Raw genomic sequence first — 14777 nt, forward strand, 5'->3', positions numbered from 1 at the left:
ACTTAAAGGAAAGGTAGCAATGTACAGAAGGTATGTTTTAACCTCCTTCTTCATTTTGTCACTGGCTCTGATGTGGCATTTAAACATCCTCAAGACAGGATCTAACACAAGGTTTGGAGCAGATGAAAGAAATAAAAGTTAATTCTTTTTAAATTATGAAGAGTAATGCAATATTAAACTTTTGTACACTCTTTCCATACTTACACAGCAGGAACTATTTATTTATGTATGTCCTAACTTAGAAAAGATTTAAAGAGGCTATAAGGATGAGTGAAATACAAGAGAGAAGCAGAGACTTAAAAAAGGAGCAAAAGAAGATAGAGGTAACAGTTCCAGGCAGAAATGGGATGATGACAAATTTGACAAATTTTCAAAACCCAACAGCAGAAACAATTACAGTAATTTAGAAATACACTAAATCATTGTGAACTCAATTACAAAGAACTTTCATAGAGATCTGCCAAACAATGAGCAACCCGGATCAGACATAAGCAAAACCACGATAGCAACATCTGGTGAATGACCTAAAATATGCCATACAATACTTTGATTGTTAAAGGGCAAAACAAACTTCAACACTGACTACTAAGGCAGAGACAAGCTGAGGTTTTAAATAGAAACTGGGTAAGAGAAATTTAAGAGCAGACCTGAGAGCTGATGCCAAGTGGATTATACTGAAAACTTTCTCCTGCTTACACAGCATATATCAATAGAAGATAAATACCATTTACAAAGTTTACCAACTGAAAAATTTAAAGTATTACTGCACAGGCATCAAAACCATAAAAAGGTACTTTATTTCTACCAAATGAACTTTTTTTCCAAATCAAATTTAGATTAATTACCTACTTTCTTATCAGAGATACCTTAAAAAAGAGGCACTTTTTAAAAAAAATTTTAAATGTTTATTTTTTTGAGAGACAGAGAGACAGAGCATGAGCTGGGGAGGGGCAGAGAGAGAGGGAGACACAGAATCCGAAGCAGGCTCCAGGCTCTGAGTTGTCAGCACAGAGCCCAACGCAGGGCTCGAACCCATGAACTGTGAGATCATGACCTGAGTTGAAGTCAGATGCTTAACCTACTGAGCCACCCAGGCGCTCCCAAAAGAGGCAACTTCTAATTCAAATAAAAGTAACTTGTTTTAATATATTTATAATTGTTCAAAGCATTGACTCTCCCAATAACTCTATAAAATAAGGGTTTATATTAAGTGAACAACAATACCGAGGTTAGGTTAAACATGTGAGGAAAAGTTGAAATAAAATCATTTTTTTTAAGATTTTATTTTTAAGTATCTCTACACAACAGGGGGCCTGAACTTACTACCCCGAGTTCAAGTCACATGCTCCACCAACTGAGCCAGCCAGGCACCCCTAAAATTATTCTTTAGTAAGAAGTCTCTAAACCACTAACATGTAAAGAATTAACTCCTTTCTTTACCTCTAATTATTTAAACAGGGAAGTATACCTGTCTTGGCCTTTTATTAGGTTTGTGAAGTGTAATTTTATTACTTTGTAATAGCTTTGGAAATGCCTGTCATGTCAAAGCAACAGCTGAGAAAAAAGTACGATAAAAAATATGGGTGTGGACACTGGGAAGGGAGTTAAGAGAAGGAAAGACAAATACGAACCACAAGTGGAGGTGGAAGAATAGATTTTATTTTTTGACTCACTGGGATAGGTTTCAACAAATCTTGGACAAGTATGTTTCAAAAAAAAAAAAAAAAAAAAGCATCCTAGGAGGGAACAAAAAGGGCAGTCCTATTTTGAAAAGCAGATAACCGATGACACACAATTCCAGTAATGATAGGTCACAGAATGTGCTGAGGCCTCATAATTCTTTATCCAATGGTAGGTTAAAATTCTCAATGCACAGGTTTTCTCCCCCTTTAACAAAAATGTCTATCGCCCTTTCGTTCTATGGTTTACAGTGTTAGCTCCCTCCCCTTCTCCCTTCCTTCTAAGAGCTCCAGTTTTGGATATGACCCACATGGCTTCTGTTTTTCAAGGTTATCTCCCATCTTCTTCCTCTGCTATGTTAAGAACCCTACTTGGAGCAGCACTATAGCACATTAATTAAAAGCAGGGTTGTGGAGTCAAACAGATCTAGATCTGAATCCTGGTCTGGTTGTGAGACTTTGGGCAAATTATTTAACCTCTGAACCTCATTGTCATCATCTGTACGCTGGTATATGATCATCTAGATTACAGTAGATAGATACACACATAGATATTAAACAAAATACTTATAGAGCATTTCCTCCATATACAGATTACTCAGAGATCAGTGTGCATCAATTCACTTGCTGGAGAAGGGGAATGCTCTGTAGATGCAGCCATGGAGCTTACCTCTAAGGAAAGAAACAGACTAACATACATTCACAGCACAGTATGGTATGTGCTTTATTTACTTATTTTTAAAAAAAAAATTTTTTTTTCCAACGTTTATTTATTTTTGGGACAGAGAGAGACAGAGCATGAACGGGGGAGGGGCAGAGAGAGAGGGAGACACAGAATCGGAAACAGGCTCCAGGCTCTGAGCCATCAGCCCAGAGCCTGACGCGGGGCTCGAACTCACGGACCATGAGATCGTGACCTGGCTGAAGTCGGACGCTTAACCGACTGTGCCACCCAGGCGCCCCAGGTATGTGCTTTAATTGGAGAAAGCCCTGGGTAGCAGGGTAGTACACAGGGGAAGAAAGAAACTTTCAAGTTGCTAGAGGAAATACTGAGTACCAAAAATCATTCAAGATAGCATCTGAGCTCCTAGATAAATATGAATTTAGGTACAGAAGAGTAGTTAAGGAGCTGAGTATTTCCTTCAACCAATTAGGTGACCTTGTTCTCACTGGCCTTTGGACATTGGGCAACAAGAACTTCCAGCTAAACCAATGGCCCATTCACACCCATCGTTATATTCATAAAATAGTTTTTCATTGTAAGTGTGGTTCTGTATTATATCTTGGAAAACTTTTTTTTTTTTTTTAAAGATTAAGAACCCAATCTCTTATACGACTTACAAAAATTCTGATCGTATGTACCTAACAACTGTTTATAAGCTTAATAAAAAAGCTGTATCAAAATTTGTTATGATAAAACCACTATTTTTCTTTAAAAAAAAAAATCCACAAGCAGTTATACTACACTCTACTTTAAGAACAGAAAATTTAACAAAAGTTTACAGATAACTTAAAACATATGCTCCAGAGTTTCTTCAAGAATTTTTTTTTTCTAACCTTTTCCACTAATGTTCATGTTACTCATTCTTGTGTGGTTCTGTTCAAGTCATGCCACCTAGCCTAGCAGGTACTTCTAAGAGCCCACACTGTCCACACTAATATTCTTCATCAAATTCTGTAGTTCTTCTTTCTCCTGCATAAATCAACATTTTGTATATAGTAGGTTTTACTAAATGTCCTCCATTAGACTGTATATTGCTTGTCAGCAAGAAGTCTGTCATAATACCTTTATACAATACTTCCTTAGGATAAGACATTATAATAGCCCCAAACAAGCACCTTAAAAATTTTACTGAAAGTCTGTGAAAAGTGCATTTTTTGAAAATTTAATGGAAGAAATACAGATAGAAAACCAGAATATTGTAAGGTGTAACATTATAGGTGGAAGGCATATGGTTAAAACCAAAGTGTTGAGTCATTACTGAGAGGACTTCAAGTAAAGGTTAAAAAGAACAATGCTAAATCAAATTATTTATTTTTTTAAAAGTTTATTTATTTTGAGAGAGAGAGAGAGAGAGAGAGAGAGAGAATATCCCAAGCAGGCTCCCCGCTGTCAGTGCAGAGCCCTCCATGTAGGTCTTGATCATGTCCTGAGCTGAAATCAACAGTTGGACACTTAACCAACTGGGCCACCCAGGTGCTCCTCAAATTCTTAAACACTGCTAGTGTCTTCTGCAATTTTACTCAGAGATGCCAATTAAAGGTTTTATTTTGAAGTAAATCAAAAGACTGTAACTAAGGAGAAAAGTACAGTACTGCCACTGCCACCAAAACTAACGCAGATTACTAGTGACCGGTTCAAATCTTAAATTGATCACTTGAAAGCTCACCTTAATCACAAAACCTGGCAATCTGACTTGGGTGATACATAAGGTTGGCAAAGTAAGTGAAATGTGGATCTGAACAGTACACAGGTATCAACCATTTTATAGAACAGATAACACTACAGAAGGAATAATTAAGAAGTAAATTTTTTTTTTTTAATTTTTTTTCAACGTTTTTATTTATTTTTGGGACAGAGAGAGACAGAGCATGAACGGGGGAGGGGCAGAGAGAGAGGGAGACACAGAATCGGAAACAGGCTCCAGGCTCTGAGCCATCAGCCCAGAGCCTGACGCGGGGCTCGAACTCACGGACCGCGAGATCGTGACCTGGCTGAAGTCGGACGCTTAACCGACTGCGCCACCCAGGCGCCCCAAGAAGTAAATTTTTTAAAATGTTTATTTTTGAGAGAGAGAGGGAGAGAGAGAGAGAGCGCAAGGAGGGGAGGGGCAGAGAGAGGGAGACACAGAATCTGAGCTGTCTGCACAGAGCATGACTTGGGGCTCGACCTGAGATCATGACCTGAGCCAAAGTCAGACACTTAACTGACTGAGCTGAGCCACCCAGGAGCCCCAAGAAGTAAATTTTTATAAGTGCACCCTATTCACACAAAGTGAAAGCAAGCAATCCATTCCCCTCTAACATATACAAAAGGAAAATGAAACTCAAACTCTATCCTCCAAATGAACTGATCACTTCTGACCAAAAAGGGTCAGAAAACATAAGTACCTTATAATTGCCAGAGAGAGAGAGAGAGAGAGAGAGAAGACTAAGTCAAATCTATAAAAGTCAGAGAAGACCAAGTCAAATCTATAAAAACAACAGTTGATGACTACAAAGCTATCCCTTCTGAGAGGCTTTTAAGTCTTGTGTATAAAATACTTCTTCGGGGCGCCTGGGTGGCGCAGTCGGTTAAGCGTCCGACTTCAGCCAGGTCACGATCTCGCGGTCCGTGAGTTCGAGCCCCGCGTCAGGCTCTGGGCTGATGGCTCAGAGCCTGGAGCCTGTTTCCGATTCTGTGTCTCCCTCTCTCTGCCCCTCCCCCGTTCATGCTCTGTCTCTCTCTGTCCCAAATATAAATAAACGTTGAAAAAAAAATAAAAAAAAAAAATAAATAAAATAAAATAAAATACTTCTTCATGGGGCGCCTGGTGGCTCAGTCGGTTGAGCGCCTGACTTCAGCTCCGGTCACGATCTCAGGGTCCATGAGTTCGAGCCCCGCGTCAGCTCTGTGCTGACAGCTCAGAGCCTGGAGCCTGCTTTGGATTCTGTGTCTCCCTCTCTCTCTCTGACCCTTCCCCATTCATGCTCTGTCTCTCTCTGTCTCAAAAATAAATGAACATTAAACTGATTCCAGACAGGTATGCCTTAGATGATACTAATTTCAAAAGCAACCCTCAACTCCCAATTCTTTTTGGCTGCATGGTTTATATAAAGATAGTTAATTTCTGCCTCTTTTTCCGAAGAAAGAGAGGAGGCAGTGCAAACCCCAGACAACTTTTTCCTCCTTCACGTGGGTCTAGCAAAATGTTTAAAGAGGCATGGAAGCCAAACCACTAGCAATAGCAAACATGGTACTATACATGAAAACATTTTCTTTTCTTTTCAAATTTGTATTTAGGAAATATTTTCTGATATAAATAAAAGGTACTATATCACACCATTTCTACATTTCTAATCTGTCACTTAAGAATAATGCAGGGAACTCATGTCCTGGCAAGTTAACTGTTTTTCTATTCTCTCCAACACAAAATTGATCATCTGATTTTAAGCCTAAAGAAAAATTATAGGCTATATAAATACATGTATTAGATCATGTCTGAAAAATAGAAATCTAGTTGGGTCTCATTTTGAAAAAAAGATAAGGTGTACACTACTTAAAAAACAAATATTTTCTAGCTGTACTTACTTTCATTTCTTTTAAAAATTTAGTCTTATCATTTCAATAAGTAGGATCAAAACTGAAAGAATATAAAAAGTATATAATGAGAAGTCTCACTTTCACTCCTATCTCTGACCAGTGTCCCCTTATAGGTAACTGATTTTAGTGAATTCTTCCAGGTTTTCTTATGCAAGCACAAATCTTTATGTAAAATTATAATTTTTATTTCCTTCCTTTCTTACACAAAAGATATTCTACCATATACACTGCTTTGCACCTTACTCTTCAATTAACAGTATGTCCTAAGGATCCTTCTATCAATAGCATACTTACTCTTTTTTCCTTTAATAGCTACAAAATATTCCATTCTGTAAATGAACCACAGTTTATTTAACTTGTCCTCTACTGGTGAACTGCTGTGTTGTTTCTCTTCCTTTGATATTACAAGCGATGCCGTAATGAATAACCCTGTACCTATGTCACTGCATCCTTATGTAGGCCCTATATACCTGTCTGGTTTCATCCAGAGCTATTCTTCCCCCATCCTCATTATGCTCTGGCCTCACTGACCTTCAATTGGCTTTTGCATATTCTATTCCTTTTATTTAAAATCCCTTTCCTCCACACATCTTAAGTCAGCTCCTTTGTAGCCCTCTGGAATTCAGCCTCAATGTCACTTCCTCTAGCCTTCCACAATACCCCACACCAAGCCAAGTCCCCTTTGTATACTCACATGACTCCTCTATTTTCCCTTTACAACACTTATCATAGTTTGTATTTATATAATTATTTGGTTAATGCCGATTTCTCTTATTTGACCATAAGCTCTACAAGGGCAAGCCCATTTATATTTCTACTATTTATCCCTGGCTCATAAAAAAGCAACCAATAAATATTTGATGAATAAAAGAATAAAATGTTAAAGGTGCCAATTACGTTATCGATCTGCTCTTAGTATTTTATATGTTTTTTTGTTTTACCTTTTAAGTATCTCTTGACATCCTCAGCTCATTCCATATCCACTACCACCACCCTAAACAAGTTCTCATCATCTCTTGTCTAAACTACTATATTCACTCTCAGGTTCTAACTAAGATCTATGCTCCATATTTTAGACTTCTCATTGGCCAAGAATTCTTTCAATGGCTCCCCACAGATACTAAAACAAACTTTTCCTTAATGTAGTCTGTAAGACCTGCATGGATGGTCTGGCCTTTGCTTGCCTCCCAGTCAGTCCTATACTCTAGTCACATTGGCTCCAATCATATTTACTCTTTGAACATACCACACCCTCTCCTGCCACAGGGCTGTTACATATGTGGTTCTTTCTACTTGGAATACTCTTTGCTTCTCATTTTACCTAGTTAATGCTCAACATCACTTTCTCATGGAAGCCTGCCCTGACCACTTAATGAACTATGTACCTCTCCTCGAGACCACCGCTACAGCGAAAATTTTATATACATGTTTCGGTGTGATTTGATCAATGTTGTTTCTTTTATTAGGCGATAAGCTCTTTGAGGGTAGAATTTGTTTTTGTTTGCTCACTGGGTATCAACAATATCCAGAACACTTCCTGGCACGCAGTACGTATCTAATAATTGTTTGTTAAATGAATGAAAAAAAGAACAATAACAACACGATATTATGATACCAAATTATATGATGAAATATATATACTCAGGAATTAAGTCTGGAAGTAAAGTTGCATGAGTAAGGGAAAGTTCCACAGAATCCAAATGTAGGTAATCATATTTGGCACAGTGTTGAGGTTGCTTATTATACATACTTACATATTTCAATCTATAAATGCTTATTTTTTTATTTAGAACCAGTAGGGTTCTTTTACTGTGGAACTTAATTTCATTTGACCTATGAGCAAATACCAAGAGGTAATCCCATTTATATCTCCAGTTGTAGAAATAAAGATGATGGTAAGTCATTGGCATGAATATTTAAAAATTATCAAGAGTAAGAAGTTAGGGTCCTTTTCTTTTGACAGTGAAGAAAAAGATTTCAAGAATATCTACTTGTACATATTAAGTAATGATTAACATGCTTCTTAATATTTGGCAAGAAATAGCCAGTTTTAAAATTTAGACGTTTATTTTTTTTCCTCTCAAAGACAAGTTTTAGTAAATAAGAATACCTTTGCCTTCCAAGCTTTTCCAAACATTTATAGCCTATTTTTACAAAGATGTACTAGGTTTTAAATATCTCCTATTACCGTATGTATTTGCATAGTCACCGAAGCATCACAACTACATATATAGCTGGATATTACATGAATATGTTTACTTTGTTCTAGGTGTTTTATTCTCTGTGTATTCTCTCTTTCTCCTGCGTCCCATTTTAGTTCATGGATTTTCTGAAAAGCCAAATTCATAATAAGATACATATGAAATAAATCTGTAATATATTAGAAAAAATAGTGTATTAAATAATATATTAGAAAAGAAATCCTAATATTCAAGAATATTATTGTATTATGATTATATATGAAACATGGCATCAAGCGAAAACAACAGTTTTTTCATCAATCTAAGATTCAGAATGACTATGATTTTTTTAAAAAAGGTTTTTAGGGGCTCCTGGGTGGCACAGTCGGTTAAGCGTCCGACTTCAGCCAGGTCACAATCTCGCGGTCCGTGAGTTCGAGCCCCGCGTCGGGCTCTGGGCTGATGGCTCAGAGCCTGGAGCCTGTTTCCGATTCTGTGTCTCCCTCTCTCTCTGCCCCTCCCCCGTTCATGCTCTGTCTCTCTCTGTCCCAAAAATAAATAAATGTTGAAAAAAAAAATTTATAAATTAAAAAAAAAAAAAAAAAAGGTTTTTAAATTAAGTAAGTGCATTAATCAAATATGTGTCCAGGATACATCCCCAAGTCTGGTTCATCTTTTTTAGTCCCCCTTGTCATCCTCAAGTCACTGAAATATAACAGAGGGAAAAACCCTGCATTTAATGGGTATTGCTAATCAATTGACATTACCTTAAAGTAGGAGTATATTTCATCTTTCTTAAAATAATAACATAATAAAATCAATAAGATCCTTACTTTTTATTTATACTCTAAGCTGCTTTGTTGACTCTTTTGATATATTCAAGTTTTCCTCCCCTAATACATTAGGAGCCCTGAAAGATTTACCACTCCCAAATTATAGTTCTGTTAAAGGAAATATTAATCTTAAATGACTTTTCATGTTTTATGTGATTCCAAGCCATGTAAAAAGTTGTTTTAAAATAATAAACATGAGGGGTGCCTGGGTGGCTCAGTCGGTTGAGCGCCTGACTTCGGCTCAGGTCATGATCTCAGTCTGTGGGTTCAAGCCCTGCGTCTGGCTCTGTGCTGACAGCTCAGAGCCTGGAGCCTGCTTTGGGTTCTGTGTCTCCCTCTCTCTCTGCCTCTTCCCTGATCACACTTTGTCTTGCTCTCTCCCAAAAATAAATAAAAACATTAAAAATTTTTTTTAAAAAACCATGGATTGCTCACTACAATGTGCATATTTTTTCTGTAAATTTTTTGCCTTCTCTTCACAAGCAACAGTACACACTGCAGACGATAGAGGCATTTTTGAGAGTATGCTTTGCCCTCACTAAAGCAAAGAATGAAGTAATCAGGATTTGCCCTTTTGTCCTGTTATGGTGGACTCTCATTTTCTTCCATCTCTTTCTCTTCCCTGCAGTATACCTCAATTCTGGGAAGACACACAAACTCACGTTTGCTACAATAACTATTATATATTTAAACACCATTGCTAGGCATCATGAGGCTGTAAAAGGAGGCATGGTACCTTTCTCACAAAGTCTACAAAATTCCAGGAATGTCTATTCTCTTCCCGTTACTAAAGTAGCCTATGTTTTGTTTTGAACCATGAAAGGTAAATAAACTGCCTTAAGTCACAAAACAGCTCATGTTACATTACTGAAAAGACAGGAAAAAGAGAAATAATGATGAAACAGAAACATTAGAAAAGCCTAATTAACTCTGTTGTTACTGCTATGCAACTCAATGTTGTTTAGTAAAACAGGAAGAGAATATCAGAGATTAATAAGGATTGTTTAGGTTAAAGGTAAACATAATATATCTTGGGGGTGGGTGGATAAAGAGCACAGATTGTACATAATAGAATTCAAATTTCTCCATTAAAAGTAAATGACAAGAGAGATGTGCACATATCACTCAGCATGAATGCACACACAGGAATGTGTGTATTTTACACATCTATTTTCTTTGTTTTCCCAGAAAGAAGGAAGGCTAGACTAACTACATATAAACACTTCAATTTTCTAAAATATAGAGAAGAATCCACCTTTCAATCCTTCTCAAAAAAATTTTTTTTAAGTTGTAAGAATGAAACAAAAACATTCTCACAATGTTTGGCTACTAAAATATATTACAACAGTCACAAGAATGGTTCTTAGTCCTTTACTCAGTGACTGTTTGCTTTTACTTTATGCATCATTTTAACTGTCGGGTTATCTGGCCTCTCATTTTAGAACAGAAGTGTTGCTATGGGAAGACACTTGAAAAGCCATGAAATGAGAGATGTCAAAGAAAGCCTCCTCCCCCAAAAGCTGCAAAAAACAGCTGTAAAGACAAGCATTAACCTTTAGGATATTATCAAATTACAAACTAACACACTACATGATGTTTAAAATAACCTATGTTTTAAAAAATTCAATATACAATATTTAAGAAATAGGAAGAGTATATTTTGTTAAAATTCAAGTGCTACGTGGATTACCTGACACTTTGTATAAAGGAGATACTAAGGTACAAATTCAGCTTATTTTAACAAAAGAAGAAAAAACACAAGATTTCAGGCATTTCACACTGCCAAGAAAGCAAACAGGGATGATAAGACAGTTTGTAAGCCTAAAGGCGTGCTTTTTCCTCCTTTTGTTAGAGTTATTAAAAATAAAAGGGTAAAAGTTGTTCAACAATAAAAAAGTTTTTTCATGAATCTAAGTCTTCATCCAAATTGCAGTTATTGATTGCTTAACATAAAAAAGAGATCAATATTATCTCTTTATAGTTTTTAAGAGTTAAATAAGAGAAAAAGATCAGAGTTTCTTTATAGATTTTATTTTAGTTGATTTTTAGCTGATTACGGAGTTCAAATTGAAACTTAGGTTAATGACAACTGTGGAAAGCTGAAAACAAAGACTATCTCTAGGACTCTCTAAGAACATAAATCCTTGAGAATAAAGGCAAATTAAAAAAAAATTTATAGTAAGGTCAAAAGAAGATGTGACAACAATGTTATTCTCAAAGACAATGACTTCCAAACCTTTATCTCTGAAGCCTTGACCCTGCTCATTCAAACTCCAAACTCACATCATTAACATCCTACCAACTGTTTCTATGTGAATATTTTGTCATCACCTCAAACTGAGCACTGGGTTAAATGGAACAAATACCCATTCCTCATCCCTTACAACCTTCAAGCCAAATTAGCTTCCTCTCTTGATTTCCCAACCCCTGTCATGCAGACTTGAAATCACTGTATTCTTTCCTTTCTGTTGCTATTGGAATTTACCCTACGTCAGGCTCTTTATCACTTCATTTGGCTATAAAAGATTCCTCACTGGTCTGCGTGCTTCTACTTTCTTTCTTCCTTTAAACTATAGTGTTTTTAAGTCATATATTTTTTTTTTACTCCTAACTTTACAAATTCTTCAATGCCAACAAGATAGAGTTGGATTTTAAGAGCCATCTTGACAGACATTTAAACTTCACAGAGATGACCTGGCTGGTCCCTCATTACTCATTATGCATCCTTTTTGAGGCCACAATTCAATCTTTATGTGAACAAGGCTCTATACAATGTGGCTTCCAATTATCTTTCTGATTCTCTCTTCCTTTAAAGCATGTGAAGGTTATGTTCCATCATGGTAGTCTGTTTCTCTACTAAACATGAGTATTCCTCTATTCTTACATGCAGGCCACTGCCCTTGCCAAGAAGGTTCTCCTCCCAATTCTTTTAGGCCTGTCCTCCTGATCTTTCAAGGCTAGGCTGAAGTCCTTATCTCTTCCATGGATCTTTAAGATTCCCCTGAACAGTCAATGCATTATTTTCACTTACCACTGAGAAAGTATTGCTTATGTAATGCCAAATGATATAAATTTAGTATTTCAAATTAATATGTTTGTTGAAATAAATATAGTTCATGTCTCCTGTCACATCTTTTCTAATGTCAATTTCTGCTCATATCCGCAAAAGAGACACAAGGGAGGCAGGATATAGGTTAAGTTCAAAAACCACCAGGGGAAGGTGTGAAGGTGATGACTTCTAGACAACAAACCCATCCTATGTTTTTGTAACTCCCTAAGATCATAAACTTTATTTTCCTTCTCCTTCATCCCTTCACCTAGCCAAGTGCCTGGCATACAGCAGGAATTCTATTAATACTGGTGAACAGTACTTTACCCCTTATAGACAGTGTGCTTTTTTTCACTTGCTTAACACAAGGCATGATTTACCCTCATTTTTCCAGAGGAAAATACAGAAGCTTGGAGAGACTTGTCCAAGATCATAATGTTAGCAGGTGGCAGAAATGGGTCTGGAACCCAGGTTTTCATGTTCTTACTCTGGAATTTTTTGCAAAAGATACAGTCTAACTTGCCTATTCATTAGCCTATGCTGCTCAACTCTAGAGCAGAGCAGACGACAGCAAAAAACAAGTGAGGCAAAGCAAGGACAGAGGAGAAAGTATACAATTTCTTTTCTACCTGCCACCTCTGTACCTCCTTCGTATTTCTCACATTAGCAACCCAGGGCTACTTCAGCCAGTCATGACACTAGATTTAGGCCCCAAATCATTTCTTCAGTCTATCTTCCACAGCTCAAATATTGATTTTGGTGTTCCCAGATCTAGAACATTTCCTGGACACATGAAAAGGAAGAGCCTAGGTTATGTCATACACCTCTTCCTTGTAAGTGAGGAGCAACTTTGCAGTGGGCAGATCAGAGAGAGGTTCAAAAGATCAGAAGTGAAGGGGATACATGATCACAGAAGATTACGTGAGATGAATTCACTCATCTGGGAAATACAGATGACGAGAGTATATGACTAATCAGAAAGTAAGCTTCAAAAGGACAGAGTTTTGTCTTTTTTTTCACTGACCTATTCCCCGTATAGAAAGTATCCAATAATTTTTACTGAAAGAATGAAAGTATGAAGATTGTCATGAGGATTGAGAGAATACATGTAAAATGCATAGTAACTGACAAATAAGAAGTGCCTTCACTAATTCAAGTCTACATCTGGGATCTCCTAAGATCCAAAAATAGTTCTATTAAGACACGTAGCAGTCACGTGGCCACTGCTTATCTTTGTGTGGTTTGTCTATTTTTATTTACTCTGGCAAGAACCATATAAGCAGAGCTGCTTTGGGATACTGATTCTTTCAACATTACTTTCTCTTTTTTAGAAAGGCAACACAATCATCTAAAATATAGAAAAATATATAGAAAACAAAAATTACCCATGATCTCACCATCCAGAGGATAGCACACAATACCATTACGTTCCGACGGAACAGTTACCATTTTATAGATTTCCTAAAGTCATTTTCTCTATTTGCAGAGGTCCTGTACCCGTAAATTAGGTGAATTCCTTTCCCTTCAAATTAGCTTTGGATAGTGCCTCTAAAATGTTAGCTGGCGCATACCTCATGTAGCACTATACAGTATACAGTGCTGAACTGTTACAGTAGGAGTATATAAAAAATATTTTTGTATTTAAAACATATATCTAAGTATTAATATATTCCTATCCATTAAAATATTAAGCAGTGTAACTGATCTATCTCTCTGTACATATGTACCTACAGAGAGATACATCTACAGAGATATATACGAATGACTAAAAAGAATGACATCTGATGTGCTAGCTAATGAATGCTGAAAGGCTGCACTGCATTCTTGCTGGAATGATGCGGAAATCTGTCGGATAACTCTGCTCAGGTTTCCTTTGCTGACACTGTAATGGCTTCTGGTGAATACTTTTCACCCACTGCCGCTAAAAAAAAAAGTGAGTGATGGTGCAGGACTTGGTCGATCCTAAGGAAATGTATTATTCTGCAACTCTTATGGTAGCCAAAAGAGGTTCTAAAAAAATGTTAAGGAAAAACAAGAAGATATCAACAGACAATTAAAACTGAAGAATAATTTTGAGAGGCACGGTACCTAAAGAACGCAGATTTGAAGACCTACTGTGCCTTCAGAGGATGCGAAAAGCACGAGTGGACCACTAACATGCAGTGGGAAGACCCCATTGCCACGAGACTGAGCCACTCTGCCTGCTCTGTGCTGCGTCCACTACTGGCTCCTCTTTCCAGAACTGCAATCCCCCTCACGAAACTGAGTATGCAGACATGTTAAACAAAGGAACCTGTCCTATACGTAAACCAAAACTCGGGAGCTTGTTACTATGTGAATCCATCTCCACATGAAGCCTACAGCAGGTCCATCTCAGCTCTCACCATTCTCGCCTTTGGATGGCTTCATGTTACACAGAAGTAATGTGGAAAACTGATTTCTTGGCTTATTTCTTCTAGGTTATGCTAATGAGCCTTTTAGTCATTCCTCATTTATCAATTACTAGGAAGAATGTTCTTCTCTTCCTAAAATCTGTACCTATCATTAATAAAAAAGTTTCAAAATATTCAAAGCAGAATCTCTCATTATGTAACTTTTTATTTTGTTATTTACTTATTTATTTGTTCTTATTTTAAGATTTTGGTTTTTTTATGTAATCTCTACGCCCAGTGTGGGGCTCGAACTAGTAACCCCGAGAACAAGAGTTGCACACTCCCCCAACTGACCCAGCCG

The 14777-nt window shown here is 37.0% G+C and overlaps 1 protein-coding gene across 9 annotated transcripts in view; it reads right to left on the minus strand.

The window, feature by feature from the left end:
• ARFIP1 (ARF interacting protein 1) overlaps positions 1-14777 on the minus strand; it is a 129410-nt gene that overhangs the window by 13591 nt on the left and 101042 nt on the right. For 4 of the 9 annotated variants that reach the window (XM_086704106.1, XM_086704103.1, XM_086704099.1 and 1 more), the window contains one exon: positions 8138-8311. The exons of 2 other annotated variants lie outside the window; for them this stretch is intronic. In XM_086704106.1, the coding sequence (XP_086560232.1) occupies positions 8153-8311 (159 nt within the window). In that variant the 3' untranslated portion in view covers positions 8138-8152. Of the gene's footprint in view, positions 1-3297; positions 3373-5418; positions 8312-14777 lie in introns of those variants that run through there. 3 more of the 9 variants (XM_086704100.1, XM_086704102.1, XM_086704104.1) reach the window with 2 other exon arrangements.

This window comes from Puma concolor, chromosome B1, assembly GCF_028749965.1.
Source record: "Puma concolor isolate L17-30 chromosome B1, mPumCon1.1.hap2, whole genome shotgun sequence".
NCBI classification, from domain to species: Eukaryota; Metazoa; Chordata; class Mammalia; order Carnivora; family Felidae; genus Puma; species Puma concolor.